Raw genomic sequence first — 22,269 nt, 5'->3', positions numbered from 1 at the left:
CTATGAGCAAACGCTTTGACAGCGGTGGGATCAAATCACTTTTTTTTTTTTTTAATTTTTTTTTTTTATTGTCACATCACATGTGCAGGCACACTGGCACAGCACATGCGAGTGAAATTCTTGTGTGCGAGCCCCACAAGCAACAGAGATGTGCAAACACAACAACACAAACGAGCAAAATACAAGAATGGCCAACCTGAAACTAATAAATATATGTACAATATATAATAGTGTATGCATTTCTGGATGTGTATACTAAATATTTTCCTACGTGTGTGTGTGTGTGTGTGTGTGTGTGTGTGTGTGTGTGTATACACATTTTTACAAATTAAATAGTAAAAAAATATAATAATAATAAAATATATAAAATATACAGAGTTGAATATGTGCAAAACAAGTGGCATTTATATACAGTGTGGAGTGCATAATGTTGAAGTTCCAGTAGTGAAGCTGAGGTGTCTATGACGTGTTCAGCAGTCTGATGGCCTGGTGGAAGAAGCTGTCTCTCAGTCTGCTGGTTCGGGACCGGATGCTGCAGAACCTCCTTCCTGATGGAAGCAGTCTGAACAGTTTATGGCTGGGGTGACTGGAGTCCTTGATGATCCTCCCCGCTTTCCTCAGGCAGCGCTTCCTGTAGATGTCTTGGAGGGAGGGAAGCTCACCTCCAATTATCCGTTCAGAGCACCGCACTACTCTCTGGAGAGCTTTGCAGTTGTAGGCGGTGCTGTTGCCATACCAGGTGGTGATGCATCCAGTGAGGATGCTCTCAATGGCACAGTGATAGAAGGTCCTGAGGATGCGGGGGCTCATGCCGAATCTTTTCAGTCTCCTGAGAAAGAAGAGGCGCTGCTGCGCCTTCTTCACTGTTTTGTTTGTGTGTACTGACCACGTAAGATCCTCAGCCAGGTGTACGCCAAGGAACCGGAAGCTGCTCACTCTCTCCACAGCAGCGCCGTTGATGGTGATGGGGGTGTGTACTTGGGCGAGACAGTGTGCGGGGTTATGTTATATGTTAGTATAGCCAACTAAAACAACACATTCTCACTCCCGAGGCGTAATATTTTACGCTAGGTGACAATAAAACATATCTCTGTCCTGAGACCTTGTGGAACTCAAACAGGTTTTAATCAGATTTTGCTTCCTGAAAGATCTCATCACCTGCAACAGTCACAGGCAGTGTGCAAAATATATGTAGAGCAAAATACACACTTCTCTGTTTATGTGGATTATACTTTTGTAATAATGGATTGTTATTACACAATGAATAGTGTGTGGAATAGAATTAATTTCCCAATGAACCTCCTCAAATTAGACACAATTAGACACAGTGGGGCTGGTTCAGTGTCAGGAGTGTGGGTATGGGGAGACGGGAGTGGGACAGCTAAGCCTGAGCCTGTGTTTGTCTGTTTGGCCCCGCACCACGTTGTCACATAAATGATTTAGTGCAGGGGTGTCAAACTCAAATACACAGTGGGCCAAAATTCAAAACTGAAACAAAGTCGCAGGCTAACGTTAATATTTATTGAAATATATTTATTCCTCCAGATATAAGAATGAATCTTTTCTTATAGACTCAAACACGTTTTGCTGAAAAACTGAATATGGAACAAGCAAAGCTTAATACTAAACAATATATATATTAGCTGTATAACACCAGTAGGCCAGCTCTAATAGTAATTTGGTATGGCTTCGCGGGCCAAATGTAATTAGGCTGCGGGCCAAATTTGGCCCACGGGCCAGAGTTTGACACCTATGATTTAGTGTATGGAAAGTAAAGCAGTTTCCTTCATGTGGACTTCTCTATGAGTTTAATCTCCACCTGTCTCTCTTTTGTTCTTTGAATCTAACTTCTAACTTTGCACAGAGCTATCCTCCAATCTTACCGCTCAGCGTCAGTCCGGAGCGCGTGCACCTGGACCAAACCAAATCGTGTAAGAAGGAGGGGGAGGCGGGGTCAGAGGCTGATTGGATTTTATTTTTTGTTGCCAATAGCAAAACAAAACTAATGCTATAAAATAATCAAGTTCACAAGTATCCTTGTGAGTCAGACATTATTTTATGGTGATAGGTTAATAATTTTCTTTTAAAAGAAAAGACTAATTGACTATTTTACTGTTTTCTAGGGCCCCTCGTCATCACTTTTCTTCCCTTACGCGCCCCTGGCTAAAGTCATGCGACTTCTATTACAATAACTACTACATCTCACTATGTGTCATAGAGAAAGATAAAGTGTACAAGTTTAGTATATTATGTTACCTGGCATGGATAGTGAAATGTGTTTACATGGCTGTGTTTAGATCGCTGTGCTTTGCCAGCCATCTATCGATTCTCCAGTGCATGCTGCAGTTTGTCCAGGTATAAGCGTGTCAGCAACTCAGCCTCAAAGAGGAGAGGAAAAGAGAGGGAGGGAAGATGAATAAGCCCATAAGGGCTGCCTTGAGTAAGGTAGAGAAGTGAAAGGAGCACCCAGACTTGTTAAAGACTGCTGGCTGCATTGCAGAGAGATCGGGTGCTGGTTAGGATGCCCAGGGAGGGGAGGGGAGCAGGTGGTGAAGGAGCCGCTCAGCAGTGTTGGGCTCTCAGTCGACCAGCTTGGACAGAGTGATAAAGGAGGACGCTTTCAGCTCTGCTGAAAACAGTAGGTGCAAAATTGAGCAGAGACTGCAGAAGAGAGAAGAGAAGCTAGAGAAATCCCCCGACAAAGAAGACGTCAAAACTAAGGCAGAGACGGAACCTTTTGCTTTGAATCTCAGGCATCTTCACTTTGCTCTGACCATGTCCATAGGATGGAGAGCAACACACAGACGGCAGAATAACTGCTGCTTAACACCGACAGAGACTGCACCAACGTCAGCTGCTGGCTGAGCACCTCTGATCACATCTCAGGTTGGGGACCTCATCCCCTGGGAAACTCCTGGAAGATCGAAGGAGAAGGAGGAGGGTGACTTACAGGCACGCTGGTTGGAGTGTGGTGGTCAAAGCAGCCTGGTGTATTTTTGGATGTGAATTAAGCAAGCAAGCTGGAATAAAGATGTAGTGTGAGCTGGAGGAAGGAGGGGGAGAGAACAAGGAAAGTTGTGTGCAAAGGAGAGGAGAGGGCTGGATGTCCTGGCTTGACGGACTGAAAACTGGAAAATACAGAGGGGGCACTGGTTCAGGAAGGTAAGGTCTTTAAAATGTTTTTCACTTGCCCTCAGGATAGCAAAATCAGTCATTTCTTATTTCTGTAACATAACTACATTAAAATGTGGGTTTATCTTACAAAAGCTCATTAAATAGACTATGCTTAGGCTTCAGTTTTGGATACCTCTTCAGATTTGGTATGCAGTTCTAAAGATTAACTAAATGAAGGTTGAATAGAGACAAAAACGGAATGAAAAGTTAGAAAAACCGTATTAATCAATAGTTACATTGTAGGATAGTGTTCAGGCATGTGTGTTGAATGTTTACAGTGTATGGTAGAGATTTCTGCCCGGCACTTAGCTTGAATTGCTCAGCTTACTCTGCTTTAAAATTACACTGAAAACTAAAAAAATCAATGTGAATCAGTCTGAACATAACATTGTTATTGTGTCCTTGTGTTAGCTCCTAGCATATGCAACATTTTCCCTGTGTGGAAGAAGACAGCAACTATCTGAAAAAATAGCCAAAGAGTACCCATTTGAAGCTTCTGGTGTCTCCAATGAAAAACCTTGTACTGTTTGATTTTCCACAGCATCACTGCTGTGTTGGACCTCCCTAATGTGTTGGTCCTTTTTGCACAATGCCTGCCATTATTAGAGAGTCTCAGTGCATACAGTAAGAACTTAAGTAAATCTAAAATGCCTAAGACTGTGGAACGTTCATGCAAGAATGAAAATGTTCTTCCTATTACAAATAGGAAATAAATCGTTCTTTGCTACAACCTTATTTGGTGTGCTATGTTATATGATGGTAGCTGTAACAGTAGCACATTAGCAAGCTTTAATTGACTTGAGACAGATGTCTAAGACGAACATTTCAGAGTATTTTAGGCACAACAAATTCACACCCAGTGTTTTGTAGTCATGATGCTGTTTGTTTTTTAATAATTATTGTGATTCTTAGGTTCATAATGTTCTTAGTTCTCCCTCACTCAGTGTTTATCTTCTCCTGTGTTTACTCGTGTCTCCCTAGACACTGTGTTAAGCTTGGGTGTCTTGAATCTGAGTTGTGTGTGTTTCCTGCTTCATTTTGATAGTCCCTTGTTGCGTGTTCAGTGTATTCAGCTTTGCTTCCTCCCTGACACATTGTGTCTGTTTACGTCCGGCTGTGTTCCCTCCTGTTATCCTCTGTGTATTTAAGTCCTCTGTGTTCCTTTGCTTATTGTCGTGTCGTCCCATGTGCTGTGTGTTTTCCTGTGTGATCCTTGGTACCCCAGTTTATTCCTCGTTGTTCCCCCTAGTTGTTTACTTCTGGTTCCTTGTTTTTGAGTTTTTGGTTATCAGAGCTTCTATGTTTAAATATCGTTATTTCAGCAACAAAGCTGCCTCCTTTAGTTCACTCCTTTTTTTTTGAGTCCTGTGTTTTGGTCCTCATCCTGTCTGCCACACAGCGCCACCACGAGGCGTTGGTTATTGATGAAGTCTCTGAGGCATTTAATGATCACATGATTATTTTTTACAATGAGCACGACTTCTCATAAGTACAACACAATAGCAGTTCTGTGTTACTGTCAGCTACCATAACCATGACTGGCTTGGATTACTTTAGTAAGCGATTACTTTGACAGTCATTCATTTGTCTGAGGCACAAGTCCCATTGACTGACGCAACCCAGTATTGCCTTAATGCCAGATGAGGGCAAATTAATTTTTTCACTCTGTACTATGATGAACTATTTTCACAACAAACATATTAAAACAACATCAAGAAAAATGTTGAAACTTGTTATTAATGCTTAAAACATGGGGTGCAACACCCTGAACGAATTAATAATAAAACTCTGTTAACATGTTTTCTTTTTCATTACATTTCTTTCCACTACTAGTGCCTGTCCCCGAGTAACAATTATGGTTGTAAACACTGCATTTAACTGTTCAATAAAACATTTTCCACACTGTGTTACGTTCACCAAATAAAACCCACAGTACCAATTAATCATCAGTTGTCTTTGCCAGGTATACATTATTTTTCCCGTCTAGATCGATAAACAAGTTTATCACATTACTATGACTTTTCTCCTGTAACCAGACTCAATATTTATCCAACACTCTACCACACTTATCTTTGTTTACACATTAATGCACTTCTGTTCATCTTAGTGTCTTCAATCTGCATCAGTTTCTTATAACTGTCTCTCACACCTTCTATGTATATCTACAGGCCATCAAGACCTCACAGCCCCTGGGGGCAAATAGCTCCCATCTTAATACTTAAACAAATATTAAAACTTAATACGTTGTTGAGCTTCTCCTTCCTTTTGTCTCAGGCTTCTCTTTATTTGTTTTGTTCCCATCTGTATGGTTTTTCCACGGGCAGGCTGGTACATTGATGGAACAGGTTCCTGTGTATTGTGTCACTCTTTCCTCCTTTTGTGGTTTGAACTCATAAACTGGGATGCTAGGGCTTTTGGACTCACTACCACATACACTGCATCCCCCCAGTATGACCAAAGCTTCTCTGGACTTCTCTCTTTGAGATTGCCAAGCTTCTTTTTGAGCTGTAATAGGTGCAATCTCATAAGCCTCCTTCATTTGAGAGTGCCATTTTGTCACATACTTCTCATAGCTTGCTTGCTGGTCCTGTGAAGGCAAGTTGAACAAGACATCTACAGAAAGCCGAGGAGTGTGGCCAAACAGCAAATAGTATGTGGAAAACCCAGTAGCCTCCTTCCAAGTGTAGTTGTAGGCAGGCACTATGTTTGACAGCGAGTCTTTCCAATCTGCTTCTTTAGATAAATTCAATTAATTTCAATTGAATTAAATTAAATTTATATAGCACCAAAACACAATAACAGTTGCCACAAGGTTCTTTATATTGTGAGGTAAAGACTCGACAATAATACAAAGAAAACAGATCATATGACCCCCTTTGAACCAGTGCTGTGGTGACAGTTAAAAGGAAAAACTCCCTTTTAACAGGAAGAAACCTCCAACAGAACCAGGCTCAGGGTGGGGCAGGGTGAGGGTCAGCATGCATTACAAAATGGTCCACATCTCTTTGCATTCTCTGAGAGCTTGGACAGGAGCTATTTCAGCTGGGTCCTCAGCTATCCTTTTTCTAGCACCATCTGACTGAGGAAACCCAGTTTCTTCTCGAAGACATCACACTTCTGTGATCTGAGTTTGCCACCATGTTTTTGGTATCTCTGATGTGTTCGACATGAGTATCAAATGAAGGAGAGTGGACTAGGTTGTCTTCCAAATACAGCTGACAGATTACATCCTGAAGCCCTCTTAATTAGTCCTCCATGCTTCATTGAAACTCTGCTGAGGCTCAAGGCCTAAATATGCAGTTTTGCTGCCCCAAGGTGTGATGAAGGCTGTGAGGGGGCAACCTTTAGGGTCCAGGAACCCCTGTTGATATGCTTTGCCCTGATCAAGAGCAGAAAACCAGAAGCGGCTGTCAAGGGAATCTAGCCTATCTTGAATTCTGGAAATTTTTTAATTCTGTGCCTCTGTACTGACGTTCTGTTGAGTCCCCTGAAATCTCAGCACAATCTCAGTTCACCTGACTTTTTTCTAATACAGGCAACTGGGGATGAGTAGGGTGACCGGGACTCTGAAATCCACTCATGGTTCAGCAGATCTTGAAGATAGTCTTTCACTTCAGAGGTTTTGAGGCTGATATGTAGGTCTTCAGTGATGTACATGTCTAAAGTGTGGCCGCATCCAACATGATAGTCATCATAAACAAATGCTGACATGCTCGTCTTTACTGAGATGGTCTAATTTATCTGGAAGGTCCCACTGAGGTGGCTTATGGCTGGGGGCAAAGTTGGATAATAACTTTATCTATCTGTATATGTGGCTTTAAGGAAAGTGGTCCCACTGATCCTGATGTCATGTCTTCTCTGCCAGGACTCTGCCCAGACTTTAGCTTGGGTCAGGTGTCACAATAGTTTTAGCACTGATTTAGCAGTATTTACTGACAGTGAGAAGATTCGGATGATTTTTCAAATGTTGCCTGATCTTTTTAGCCGCTTGCTCCATTTACCCACTCAAATCTGCAACATTGGGATCACTAGATCCCCGAATTTGAACTAGAACCCTGTTTTGAAGGTAACAGTCCAAATAAAACTCTGTCTCTATCCACTCATCAGATTTCGCTGCCATTAGTTGCTAGAGCTACCAGTGGTTCTGTTCCCAAAAGCTCAGCATACTTCCTTCCTGCCGCCTGTTACTCTTCTTTAACCAGTTCATGCATGAATTATGACAACCTCAATCAGGATTTCTTTCTTAAGTATTTTTATTCATCTTTAGGTATGAAAAAAAGATTTTTGAACTTCATTTTTTTTAAACATGTACTTTTCAAAGAGTTTTTTACATGTCCACTTAGGTGGACAACATATGTTTTGACTTATGAATTTGGTATTGAGTGACACATCAGTGTCCAATGTAGTGGTTTATGTGCAAGTATACCATCAACACTGACACAAATACAAGAAAACAGCCTTTGAATAGCTGTCCACTGTAGTGACCACTATGTGTGAAAGCGTTAAAGACCAGTGCTGTGGATACCACCTGCTTTTATTGTAGACATTGGTTGAGTCAGTAGGTTGTAAAATACTCGTAATATTGCAATTGTAGTCTATTGGCAGTTTTTACAGTTGAAACACATTTTGTTGTGCATCTGCATCACCAGAACTTGAATAGATTTTCTGTCATTTTAGCATTTGCATTTTTTTAAGCATTGCATTTAGCATTTGAATCATTCAGCCATCATCATTCTTGCATATTTGGTTTTTGTAAAAAAAAGAAAAAAGGATGTGCTAATGTGTACAGAAACAACTAGTCAAAAGGTGTGTGTGAGTGTGAGAGAGAGTGTGTGTGACTGACATTCTGGGGATTTCTCTATATAGCTTTGTTAGTGTTGCTATGATAAATTGTTGTGGCTGTGATGTGGTATTGAGGATGTCATGCTGCCAAGCTTCATGCCAAGGAGTCATAGGAAGACAAAGAAATTGCAAATGCACGTAAGATATTTCTTTTGTTGTTTTTCTTTATTTGAAAAGTAACTACATCAAACAACAAATTACTAGAATTAAGAACTAATGCAATATGTGATATTACTTTTTAACACCCAACACTGATTACTAATACGTCAGTGATAAATCGATTTAATGGTTAGCTGAAAGCAGCACATAGCTAAATGTAAATAATTAAACTGCTATTTAAAAGAAAGTTATGGTTAGCATGTTTTCAGTTCATTCAAAAGCGGACTCATCACCTCATCAGTTGAAAGTCCCTCTCTCATATCTGATAGAAGAACTTTGGCTGTTTCTTTAACTGGGTCAGGGCTGAGCATCTCATTTGCAATGACTTTGCAGGCAGGTCATATTAATGTGTCTGCGATGGTGTATTGCTTTTTGGATTCAGCTTCTAAGTAGCTAGCTTTGAGAAGTCTTTCAGACATCTTTGTGGTTAAACCAAACCAAGAGTGACATGTTTAGCCGCATGTTCTCCTTAAATTCCTGGTTGTCTGAGCAGTGTCCAAAAAATGAAATGGGCTTTATAGATAATTAGGAAACTTTCTGGGGAAAATCTGGTCTTATTAGAAGAGACGGCATCCATCCCACTTTGGATGGAGCAGCTGTCATTTCTAGAAATCTGGACAAATTTATTAACCCCCTCTAAAACGTGACTATCCAGAGTTGGGACGAGGAAGCAGAGCTGCGGTCTTACATGGCTCTCTGCAGTTTCTCTCTTTCCATCATGCCTGACACCTCCCCCTCCGAACAGAAAAGCAGGACAGAAATCTCTGGAGGGCTACCTTTGGCAGCCCATATCCTGGGAGGGGTGATGGGCAGTAACAGTAGTATTTAAATATTAAAAAATAAACACAACTACATCAAAGAGTAAAACTGTTAAATGTGGATTATTAAACAATTAGTCTCTCTCCCCTGAGTCCCTGTTAGTAAACCATTTAATAATTGGCTAACATATTGATTTACTCTGCCTTACAGAAACCTGGTTACAGCAGGTTGAATATGTTGAAATAAATCAACGTCCTCATGATAAACTAACTGTCAGAATCCTCGAAGCACAGTCTGAGGGTGCAGAATAACAACAATGTCCCATTCCAGCTTATTAACCATAGACACAGAGTTTTAACTCATTTGATAGCCTGACTCTTAACCTTGTCCACTCTAATTGGAAAACTCAAAAAGCTGTTTTATTTGTTGTTATATATCGTCTGCCTGATCCTTATTAAGAGTTTCTATCTGGTTTCTTGGGCTTTTTATCACATTTAGTGCTTAGTTCAGATAAAATAATTGTTGCGGGTGATTTCAACATTTGTGTAAATACTGAAAATGATAGATTAAACTAGACTCGACTCAGTTGGCTTCTCACAAAATGTGAAAGCGTCCACACACCACTTTAATCCCACTTAGATCTTGTTCTGACATATGACATAGAAACTGAACATTTAACAGTATTCCCCAAAAACCATCTTTCATCTGACCATTTACTAATAACTTTACATTTACAATAATGGATTATACAGCAATGGGGAAACGTTTTATCAGAGTAAATGTCTTTCTAAAAGTGCTGTAATTAAGTTTAAGGATTCAATATAAAAGCATCACCTGACCCAGCCGTCTTAGCTAATCTCCAACCTTCATTTAATTATTGAAAGAGTAGTTTTAAAACTTCCAGCTTATCATCTGCAGAGGGATCATTTATTTGAAGAGTTTCAGTCAGGTTTCAGAGCTCATCACAGCACAGAAACAGCTTTAGTGAAGGTTACAAATGATCTTCTTATGGCCTCTGACAGTGGACTCATCTCTGTGCTTGTCCTATTAGACTTCAGTGTAGCATTCGACACTGTTGACGATATTTTATTACAGCAATTAGAGCATGTCATAGGTATTAAAGGTACTGTGCTGCAATGGTTTATATCATTTCTATCTAATTGACTTCAATTGATTTAATTTGTAGTTTGAATCTGTTTAGTCTTTTTTGTATATTTTTCATATGTTGATTTATTTCACGATTCAGACTGCTGTAAGCACACTGAGCACAAGGGGAAAGAAATGCCAAAGTGAAAAGGAGAGAGGAGATATTTCAGACAAATTAGAGCTACTAGAAACACTAAATTGTTGTGTAAATGACTAAATGACTCATGAAAACAGTGATTAAGAATATAAATGTTTTGTGATGTCATGTGATCCAACACCTCTATTTGCAAAATTTTCCTTTTGGTCAGGAGCGCCGATAAAACAGATTCTCCTGATGTAGTCTGCGGGCAGAATGCATGATGCCATGATGTAAATCTGTGAATCCATTCAAAAAAGTGTATAAATCTGCTTGTCCAACAGAGCTGAATGTAATAATGTAAAGAATAAACCAGTCTCTCCTGTGCAGTAAGTTAACCCTAGCCCTAACCTGGAGATGTGGAAGAAAGGAGCACCAGAGGTTCTAATGGCAGAATGGGGGATTTAGTTGTTTTAGTAGCTTTTGCTGTTTCTGAGATGTTTGTAGCTCAGTTCAGTTGCATTTTATTTATATGGCGCCAAATCACAACAGCAGTTGCCTCAAGGTGCTCAACTATTTTGAAAAACACACAAAGAAAATGGCAATTGTATAAATTCATGTTGAGTCTAAGTGACTCTCAGAATAAAGTTTGTGCTTTTTCAAAGCATGTCTTGTTTCATTACTTCCATATGACAACAAATTAAGATTACACACGTGAGGTTTTTTTTCTCTCTTCTTGACCTCTTCTTCCCTCCACAAATTGTTCCCTCTTTTCCTAAACCCATCTCCACTCACTCCCTTGTTCTCATGTTGACATCTGTTGTGGACCCCTCTGCCTCACTTCCTGCTCCATCTTCAGATGCCCTCTTGCTACAGGAATGCGCTGAACATTGTGGTCACCACCCTTTTTGCTGCGGTGGTCCTCTTCACCATTCTGTTGGCCTATGTTACAGGTTCATTTCAATCACAAACACAAAAAGTATATGATAATTAAAATGTATGATCGTATTTACTGATTTTTTTTCCCTTCTTCATTGTGAAGGCTACCAGTTTATCCACACTGAGCAGCACCACCTGTCCTTTGGCCTATATGGTGCCTTCCTCTCCCTCCACCTCTTTCTCCAGAGCCTCTTTGCATTCTTGGAGCATCGGCGGATGAGGAGTCCTGCCCGACCTCAACACCTCCGGCGTTCCGTGGCCCTCTGCATCGCAGCTTACCAAGAGGACCCAGACTACCTAAGGAAGTGTCTCCACAGCATCTGCCGAATCTCTTTTCCAGGCTTGAAGGTGGTGCTGGTTGTGGATGGAAATAGACCCGAGGATCGCTACATGATGGACATTTTCCATGAAGTGATGGGAGGAGCGGACCAGGCTGGCAGCATGGTGTGGAAGGGGAACTATCACAGGGACGGTAGTGGAGGTGGGGGGGAAAGCACAGCGCACATGGAAGAGATGGCACAGGTGTCAAGGATGGTCAGAGGTTGCCGCTATTCTTGCATTATGCAGGAGTGGGGAGGTAAAAGGGAGGTGATGTACACTGCCTTCAAAGCGCTGGGGGACAGTGTGGACTACGTGCAGGTAAGGGCTACACAGACACCATCACATATATGTACATTTGCAATGGCAAAGAATTCATTTGAACAATTTAGGCTGACCTGATGTATAATCTGAATATTCATCCTGACCACTTGTTATGATCTGCATAGTTTGTATAGTCATTCTGACCACTTAGCTACTAACCACGGTAATGTAAAACGGGATGGCTGTAGCTCAGGAGTTAGAGCAGGCCATCTACTAATCAGAAGACTGGCAGTTCAATCCCTGGCTGTCCAGCCTGTATGCCAGATACTAAACCCAAGTTGCTCTCCAATACATCCATTTTTGAATGCCAGAGAACCATGTTTGATAACAGATGCCATTTAAAACCTGCACTTATGTCTACCTGTGCTAGCTGTTTCTTCTGAACTACATGCTAATGCTAACACACTAATGTTAAAAACTGGGCAAAATACTGCCTTAGAGCAAGAAGTACATAAGTTCTATGTGGCCATTAGAAAAACCACACTCACAGTGAAATAGAGTACACAAGATTTCTTTTTATTTCAAAGCCTACTAGTGCTGACAGTGTAATTCTGACCTGCAGTCCAGAACCCAAGGATACCACAGTCAGAATTTCAGCCTGGTTTCATACAGGAAAAGGTGGTCGCTCAGAGGAACAAGATGTCAATCACATATCTTAATAATCGGACTCTTGCATCTTCCTAAGAGAGTTTTCATCTACCTTAATAGGCCTTGTGTTAGTGGAACACGAGTTTCCATACCAGATCCTTGGAATAGAACTCTCTTTTTCTTTGGGTCCTCTGTGATTTCAGCAGGTTGGCCACCTCCTAATTGCACAGTAGACTTTTGCTCAGAGCCCGACGGCAGATTCGGTCCAGTGCTTTTTTAAAAACTTCACAAACCCTGATTTAAATTGATCCTTCTGTCAAATAAAACTACGTTATTTTAAAAATAGGACCAGACCAGGTTACAAACTATGTTTTATAGCCCCCTTCTTTCCTGTTTACCCACAGCCGGATTCCCCCACCAATTATAACGCATGACTTTTCTTACATCAACACTGTGAAATGCGTTGTCAGCAGTATAAAATCCTGCACACCCAAAAATGACCTCTTTTGTATTTAACATGACAGTAACATTACTTGTGATTTTTTTCATAGTAAAAATAAACCATCTGTTTATTAGAAGAATGAAAATCTTCACCATCCGTGAAGGACTTGCAATGTAATGTAAAACAAGAATGAAATCCTAACTACTTTACACAAGTAATAGTCAAGCAAGACTGTTGAAACTGTTGTTGTTGTTATTTAACTGCTTATGGAAAGACTTTCCGGGTCTGCATCCAGACCTGTGGGTTAATGCTGGATATTGAGTTCCTTCTTCATGGCCAACTGTTGCACACCTTTGTCCTTACTGAGGGTAAAGGTCGAGTCCACAGCTGACCCAGGTGCATTGAAATTACAGAGAACCAGCTGGGATGTTTGTCAGCAGCCTCTCATTTTTCTCTTGGATTTTACAATCAATACCAGCCTGTGTTTGGCAACACCTGGGGTCTTAGACTGCTGGTTGTAATTGTCTGAGCCCGTGTTTAACCCCCACTAGGCCTCACCTTTTGTTTTTTATGTCGTCTTTTATTTCTCCAGGTGTGTGATTCAGACACAGTTTTAGACCCAGCATGTACCATAGAAATGCTCAAGATCCTTGAGGAAGATCCAATGGTGGGAGGGGTTGGTGGAGACGTGCAGGTAAAACAGCACTGCAGAGGAAAAGTGTAATGAGAAAGTCAACTTGAATTTCCTCTCTTGTTATTGATTAAACTCAATATCTAAATATCAGAGTCACAGAATACTGAACCCTTTATGCATCAAAATGGCTTCTATCTTCTTTATTACGCTGTGTCTGTGAGTATGCAGTTCATTTTTGCATCAAAGTACAGGGCAAACTTCAGATTGCTAATATGCTCGCTTATGCCCAAACCACCTCAACTGGCTCCTTTCAATGTGGAGGAGTAGCGGCTCCATAGCGGTGGGTGTTGTTGGACAGGGCTTCCCTTTGTCACCGATTGTCACTTTGCCTTCTAGTGTACTTTAAAATATCACAACAATTGGAAATGTCATAGACAGCTCTAAATCCTTCTCAGTCATACAGTTATCCTTTTACATTGAACACGTGTAAAAATAGGAGATATTGTGATTTGGCAAGCAGCCCTACAACTAACTGCCGGATGGCTTTCACTGCAAGACAAGGCCTTGTTAAATCATTCAAAGACAGACAATCCATTTTCTTTGTCCTTGGCATGGCTATTAACACAACAGTGGCCGTCATTCACAAAGAACCGTTCTGGGCACTTCAACGAAAAACTGAAATTATAGCTAGCCTAGCAAGTGGTCGTATCCAGACTGAAGTTATAACAACATTTGCATCATGAGACGATGCTTTCCCTTGTTGTCGGAAGACCATGGCTATATTGTGAAGCTTGAAGGCTCTACTTGAAATGCAAATTGGTCTCATGGTGTGCTCAAAAATCAGTCAATCAATCAATAAATAAAAAGCAAGAGAGGCTGGAATAGACTTACCAGAGCTGGGGGACATAACGAAAGGAGATAAAAAGAAAAGCACGTAACATCAGCTTCACATCCAAAGTGCTGTACAATAAAGGAAATGCCAAAGGGGAATCCACACTGTTACTAGCTCATCTTCCTGTAGCCAATTCCAGCAACGAAGAGGATTGAACAAGATAATTAGTATTCACAAAGCTGAACTTGACAGCTATGGACACTCAGCCCAAAAACCAAGTGCTCAGTCAGGCCTCAAATAAGGACACTAAGGACACTGTAATGCCAGTTCCACCCACAATCCATTGCTCAACAATCTCTCCGTAAAGGCAATGGCAGGTCTGCACCTCCTATGGCAGCCCAAGTCCATAGGACAACTCTGAACAAAAGTCCCACACTAGCTGCTGCTCAAATCAGGCAATTTTACAAGTAGACAGTTCAGTGAGCTACATTTAGGTGAATTATCAGCTGTCATAACGCTAATTATTTAAGCTGACAGAATCAGGTGAACAGACATGCAGCCTACCTATAGCGGGTTAACCTCATATATTGCTGACAGCCAAAGAGAGACATGAGAAACAGAGCAGGGAGCATAACCAGCCCAGCTACAGCCACAACCTTGAATAACATAAAGTTTTACATTAATTAAAGTAAAGGAGTTTAATGAGGTAGATAGATTAATTAGCAATTTAATGAGTTAGATACAGAAATGAGCTGTATCTAACTCAGAAAAGTGGGCTAACCATGCATATTTTTGCACATTTGAAATACTCAAATGTAAAATCCTCACAGAAAAAAACTACAATGCAAAAATGTATAAAACTACATTTGAAATGTCATCTAGGTCCTGAAAATGTGTCTATTTTATTCTATTTATATCTGGGACAAAAAAAGGTGAAGGCTCCTTGGAGAGTTTCAAGACAATATTCTCTAAACCTGAAAAAAAAAGGAAAAGTTGATGGAAAAATCTTAGCTTTCAGTAACTGTTAAGATACAATGAAACCTGACTGTGATTTTCCTTTCTTTCAATCTTAATATATTCTTATGCACTTTCCTATCTTCCAGATACTCAACAAGTACGACTCATGGATCTCCTTCTTAAGCAGTGTGCGCTACTGGATGGCCTTCAACATTGAGCGTGCGTGCCAGTCCTACTTTGGCTGTGTCCAGTGTATCAGTGGCCCTCTCGGGATGTACAGGAACTCCTTGCTACAGCACTTCTTGGAGCCATGGTACCATCAGACCTTTTTAGGCTCCAAGTGCAGCTTTGGAGATGACCGCCACCTCACCAATCGGGTGCTTAGCTTTGGGTACAAGACAAAATTCACAGCTCGATCACAGTGTCAGACTGAGACACCAACCCAGTATCTGCGTTGGCTCAACCAGCAGACTCGATGGAGCAAGTCTTACTTTCGTGAATGGCTCTACAATGCCTTGTGGTTCCATAAACACAGCCTCTGGATGACTTATGAATCCATGGTCACTGGCTTCTTCCCGTTCTTCTTGGTTGCTACAGTCATCCATCTCTTCTATCGTGGACGGCTGTGGAATATCCTGCTCTTCTTATTGACAGTCCAGTTGGTTGGGATGGTGAAGGCGACCTACGCCTGTTTTTTGCGTGGCAGTCTGGTCATGATCTTCATGTCACTTTACTCACTTCTCTACATGTCCAGCCTTCTTCCTGCCAAAATATTTGCCCTGCTTACCATAAACAAGGCTGGATGGGGCACATCAGGCCGCAGGAAGATTGTGGTCAACTTCATTGGAGCGGTGCCAGTTACAGTTTGGGCTATGGTGCTGCTTGGAGGTGTGGCATATACAGTTTACTGTGAAACACAGGAGCCATTCAGTGAGACTGAGAAAGCCTTATTGATAGCAGGGACGATACTCTACGCCTGCTACTGGCTTATTCTTGTGGTACTGTATTTGGCAATTGTAGCCAAACGGTGTAATAAGAGGGAAGAACAGTATCATCTGCCATATGAAGAGGCCTAAACTGGAAATATTGCTCGTCTGAGTTTCACTGCAGTTTGATTCAAGCAAGGTCTCTACTCACCTTGCTGGAACAAAAACATTGAACAAGGAAAACACATCTTCATTGCTGGTGCTACAACACTGTGATTCTTAAATTTGAGAAGCATGACTCTAGTTGTGGGGACTTATAGATCCATACAGTTCTTCCATTTATCCCATTTTTATGGTGCTTCACAGTGAAAACCTTAACCAAGCAGAATAGGTCATAATGTTTTAAAATATCCATATACTTGCTACGAAAAACATCAGGTAATTGATGGGTACAGGTTGCTTTTTGTAATGAAAAGTGTCATACAGTGTTTTACTTTTTTTTTTTTAAAAATACATGTGAAACTTTTATATTTAAGATGTTTACTTAGATTAGTCAGAGCACCTGCTTTGGAAAAGATTAGGGAGGCTCAGTAGGTGTAGAGTCCAGACAGAGACAAAGCAAATTTTAAAAAATATGAAACTGCCAACAAATTCAACTGAAGATGTGTTTAACATGGAAGAGAGGAAGAGATGAATTTGTCCTGGCCAGTCAGCATGAATTTAAAAATATAGAGAGGTAGGAAGTAGGAAGAGAGTCTTTAAGAAATAAACAGAAAATACACTAGTGTGTGAGTTATACATAAAAATACATCCATACTCTGTAACATCCTAAGATCTGTACAGTTGGTGCATGAAAAAAAATTACATAAATATTCTGTCTTAATTTCGCTACTTCCATTTTTACTATTTATACTTTAATAGTATATACATTATACTATGTATCTACTAGTGTAGTGTGTGAATTTCAGTAAAGTAACATTGTCTCAAATTGTCTGTGTAGGTTCTCAGTCATCCAGGTGATCCAGGTGAGGAGCTTGGAAAGAAATCATCTGGACTTCTTTAAGTTTCTTTAAGACTTTTAACCTCTGATCTGAGAAGCTTCTTCAGGTCCACTGGTCATTCACAGTGGGCATAGATGAATGACCATCTTTGTAAAGAGGGGATGGCTTACGACACCAACTGTCTGCCACTTACTATGCAGTTCTGTGTTCCCTTCCCAGGCGCCTCACCCTCCACTTAGCTCTTGCATCAGGTGATCTCAGTGGGTCAGATAATAGGGAAAGGCAAGGCCTCACAATGGTTTCAACCGAAGCCTCTGCTGATAGTGACCTTTTTTCGCACCTTGCGGCGTGTTGTGAGGCACGAGATCAAGTTAGTTTTAGAACTGAAGAAGCTTCTCAGATAAGATGTGAAACGTCTTCAAGTAATTAAGAAGTCCAGTCACTTTCTTTCCAAGCCATTTAGATCATTGTCTCAGATTACAAACAGTAAATTGTAAAGGTCACAAAAATAATGTTTGTAAGGTTTTACCATGATTGTGCACCAGCTGCCACCTTTTGTAATAATTTGAAACATGTTGATCCTAAGATGATACATATTGCTAAATTCATCACCAAACACCACCATAACGTGTTGTGTTAGTGCTTGAAAAAGATCTGCTGTGTTTACCTCGTTGATTAGCATTGCCACATAGCATTCCACTAAAGATGCTTTTTCACACTGATTTGTTTAACTCTCTTTCAGTTACTGTATGTAGCCAAGAGTAGATTCAAAAAGTATGGTTCACTCTTAGCTTTGACCGGTACCTGTAGGGCTCTTGAGATTTGGCAGGTGGGTGAACCACAAGATTTAGTTTATCAGTGCGGGGAAAAATTATTCTCAAATTAATATTTGCTTTGAACTTGAGTAACAGCAAGAAGAGATTTAGACAAATGAGGAATTGCAAGAAACATTACTAATATAGCTTCAAACAGTCATGGAACGCTGTTACATTATTAAAACTGTTATACTGTTATTAGGCCAGCTAGCATATCTCCCCATGTGAAGACCCTAAATGTATTTAGTTAAGATGCATACATACAGTGATATGAAAAAGTATTTTCCCGTTCCAGATTTCCTGTTTTTTTGCATGTTTGTCACACTTAAATATTTAGGATTATCAAACAAATTTAAATATTAGACAAACATAACACAAGTAAACACAAAATGTAGTTTCTTAAATTCAGCCGTTCATAAGTGGACTGGCTGGTGCGTTTTGGGTCATCGTCCTGCTGCAGAACCCAAGTGCGCTTTACTTTGAGGTCATGAACAGGTGGCCGGACATTCTCCTTCAGGATGTTTTGATAGACCGCAGAATTCTCTGTGTACCACAGCAAGTCTTCAGGTCCTGAGGCAGCAAAACAGCCCCAGACCATCACACTACCACCACCAAATTTTACTCTTGGTATGATGTTCCTTTTCTGAAATGCTGTGTTACTTTTATGTCAGATGTAACGGGACACACACCTTCCAAAAAGTTTAACTTTTGTCTCATCAGTCCACAGAGTATTTTCCCAAAAATCTTGAGGATCATCAAGATGTTTTCTGGTAAAATTGAGACTTGATGTTCCTTTTGCTCCGCGGTGCTTTTCATATTAAAACTCTGCCATGCAGGCCATTTTTTTCCGTCTTTCTTATGGTGGAGTTGTGACACTGACCTTAACTGAGGCAAGTGAGGCCTGCAGTTCTTTAGGTGTTGTTCTGGGGTCTTTTGTGACCTCCTGGATGAGTCATCAATGTGCTCTTAGGGTAATTTAGGTCGGCCGGTCACTCCTTGGAAGGTTCAAAACTGTTCCGTCCTTTCGCCATTTGTGGATAATGGCTCTTATTGTTGGCTGGAGTCCCACAGCTTTAGAAATGCTTTATAACCTTTTCGAGACTGAGAGATGTGTCTGATTTGCTCCTGAATTTCCTTGGACCGTGGCATCAACTCTGGCTTTTGAGGATCTTTTGGTCTACTCCACTTTGTCAGGCAGGTCCTATTTAAGTGATTTCTTAATTGAGAACAGATGTGGCAGCAATCAGGCCTGGATGTGGCCACAGAAATTCAACATGGATATCACATCCAAAGATGTGATATGCCACGGTTAATTTATGTTATAACAGGGGGGTCCAATCCCTTTTTCACACAGGTCGATTTATGTTTGGATTATTTTTGGATTCCCCCCCCCCCCTTAATAATAAATGCCATCATTTAGAAACTACATTTTGTGTTTACGTGTGTTATCTTTGTCTAATATTTAGATTTGTTTAATTATCTGAAACATTTGAGTGTGACAAACAGACAAAAACATAGGAAATCGGGAAGGGGGCATTCAAGACATTAATATCTTTTGTGCTAGTTAGCAAGCTGGCAAATTGACTAAAGCAATAGGCCTACAGATTTTACACTGCCGCAAACTGCCACTACAGCATGGCACTACAATTCTGAAATTCCTGGGGATAACCCTAAAATGGGCGTTTTTCTAGTAATGCGTAGGCATGCCAATATAAACAACTGTCTTAAACATTGTTGTGATAAATTTTTGAAACAACTGATTTTGCAGCAACTATGAGGAGAAAAAAATCCATATTAATACCTTTAATGATTCAAAGTATGTGGTCGAGGTGCAATTGTCATTTGTTCTACTGGGGTATCAAAGTCTTCTTGTCAAAATCTAAAAACAGTGACCATCTTATCAGACAACAGTATGTTGACACAACTGTATTAAAGTTTAATGATGTTTGGAAGTTATATAGTGATTTCAGACAGTACTATGAACCTCCCTTCTGCATACATGCTAAAGTGTGTACTGTATCAAAACCAGACCTGAAATCTGTTCCTACTGAGACACTGATTGCATTTGGAAGTATACAGGATAGGTGTGGAAGTTTTCTAGACTTTGCGTGTTTCTCATGAATCACGAACAGCATTATCATCCACTATGATTTACCAGAAAAGAGAATCCAAACATCTCTGAAGGTAGGGCTGTATTTTGTTGTGGCTGAGCAGTGTCATTGTTAGAATCGTTATTTTACAGTTCTCGGTGTGTTGTAGTTTAATTCAGAAGTCTTTTTTATATAATGAATTATATATTATATCTGTGTGTTTTTCTGCTGGATACAGTTATGTTGATGTGGGTCATTTACACATTTTACACTAGATTTTGATTTTGTCTGTTCACACCAACAAAAAGACTAAACACCAAAGTTTTTTTCTAGGATATGTTCCAAAAACCTGTATCTGTATGTTTCGTGTGAGAAACATCTGCATAATGGACACTTTAAAATATTTAAATTATATTCATATTGCTTTATTTTGAGATGTAAAAGCTTCAACTTGAAAGGTGAAAAGGTCACATACATTTAAAGGAACATTACAACTCTGACATTTTGTAGCTCTTGTTTCTTGATCTTCTGCTGTTTCCATCTCTGGGCATCAACAGGATGCTGAAAGTCATTAAACTGCTTTCTATTTAGAACACAAAAATCCTATTCATATGATACAGAAAATGTCTCATTTAAAGGACTACATGGATTTCCCCCCTGTTTAAAATCATTTTCTGACTGTTTTTTTACTGTATTTTTTGTTCACTTGAAAACATAAAATTCATTTTTAATAAGTCACTTTGGAATCGTTCTTTAGTGTCGTCACTCTTCAGTCTTTTTTGTGTCTTTTCTTATCTTTTTCTGCAATCAGCAATATTTTTGCCTTTCACGCTGCTATTTGGTTCATTAACATACAGTACAGACACAGAAAAAGCAAAAAAACACATTAAACAAAGATATACAGAGACATACAAGACAGACAGACTAAGTGAACACAGCATGTTGCCCAAAGATAGCTTGGAGCAGCCAGGGACAGAGCCACCTCCCCATTAGTACATGACCTGCTCTACTACAGCCTTCCCACCTGAGAAAACTAAAACTGGAATTGAATTAAAGAATTGATAGGAAGACATAATTTCTGGTGCCAAGACTGTGTTTGGAGAACTCTAAACATGGCATTAAATCTGCAAAATCCCTTGCCAACTAGATAAAGCAAAAATAGTGAAAATGTAACCAGACAAATTACATAAAGTGGAAATTCTGATAAGCGATTCTACACAAATTTTAATTAAGTTCATCCTTCCTAGGCTGGATCAAAACATTATACAGTTCTTTATAGCATCAATCCTACTGCACTTTATATGCATATGAAACAAAAAATTCTCAATTTGAGTGCATTGACTCTTTATAAATATTTGTAAATATTATACATTTTATAGGTTTTATTTTTTTGCTTTTTTGTACAGAATTTTTTCTTATTCATTTATTTTTTCTGCTATATCTTTAATTCGCTTTTCCTTGCTGCTATAATGTGAATTTCCCAAAGTGAAATAACGTCTATGTCCTGTTCCTCCTCGTGAAGCTTTCTGAAGGAGTCACGTGAAGGACAGTCTTGGATTCCACGCAAATGATTTCAAAGTTGCAGCCCTGCTTTTCCCACTGCTCTCTGCACTTCTTGTAAAATAAAAGCTTTAAAAATTTCTGATATATACAGTGGAAATACAATTTACTAATTACAAGAGAAAGCTGGAGTGGATACTCCAGCAGAACAACATGAGAGATGTGGAGTGGCAAGAAGACAATCACTGGATTCCTGCCATCCAACAGCAGAAGAGCTGAGGGTGGTGAGGAGAGCCAGTCTTTAACAGATTCAACACTGCAGTTAATGCTCAGCCCCCTGCTGACTTACCTCTAGTCTGCCTACAATCCAAAGCAATGCCACTATAGCCTCTCTTATATTAGCCCTGTCACCCCAGGGCTGTGGTCAAAGCCTTGCCAGCTGGCAAGGATCCTCATCAGGCTGTTCAACCTCTCCCTGACTCATGCCAGGGTTCCCACCTGTCTGAAGGCCTCCTCCATCATAACCTGCGATTCATTTCAAGCTATGCATGTCTTCCACAGTGTCTTTTATCCTGTCTTTCTCCCATCACCTCCAACTGACTGTGGGAGATGGCGAACCCTCCTTAAAATCTGTTCTGCCAGAGCTTTCTTCCTGTTAAAAGGGAGTTTTTCCTTCACACTGTCACCAAATGCTTGCTCCAAGAGGGTTGTTTGATGGGATTTCTCTCTATTATTGTAGGGCCTTTA

The 22,269-nt window shown here is 40.2% G+C and overlaps 1 protein-coding gene across 1 annotated transcript; it reads left to right on the top strand.

Annotated features, from left to right (window-relative positions):
* The first annotated feature begins 3,004 nt into the window (after nt 1-3,004).
* Nucleotides 3,005-17,002, top strand: has3 (hyaluronan synthase 3). Its single transcript, XM_085281156.1, has 5 exons — nt 3,005-3,162; nt 11,016-11,109; nt 11,199-11,734; nt 13,360-13,461; nt 15,337-17,002. The coding sequence occupies exons 2-5, from the start codon at nt 11,016-11,018 to the stop codon at nt 16,264-16,266; spliced, it is 1,662 nt and encodes a 553-aa protein (XP_085137282.1). The 5' UTR covers nt 3,005-3,162; the 3' UTR covers nt 16,267-17,002.
* The last annotated feature ends 5,267 nt before the right edge of the window (nt 17,003-22,269 follow it).

Source organism: Mchenga conophoros, linkage group LG7 (genome assembly GCF_057382185.1).
Source record: "Mchenga conophoros isolate Kocher_MC1m ecotype Shallow Benthic linkage group LG7, M_conophoros_male_GT1.1, whole genome shotgun sequence".
NCBI classification, from domain to species: domain Eukaryota; kingdom Metazoa; phylum Chordata; class Actinopteri; order Cichliformes; family Cichlidae; genus Mchenga; species Mchenga conophoros.
The sequence above is the reverse complement of the archived record's forward strand: the minus strand, read 5'-3'. Positions and strand labels throughout refer to the sequence as shown.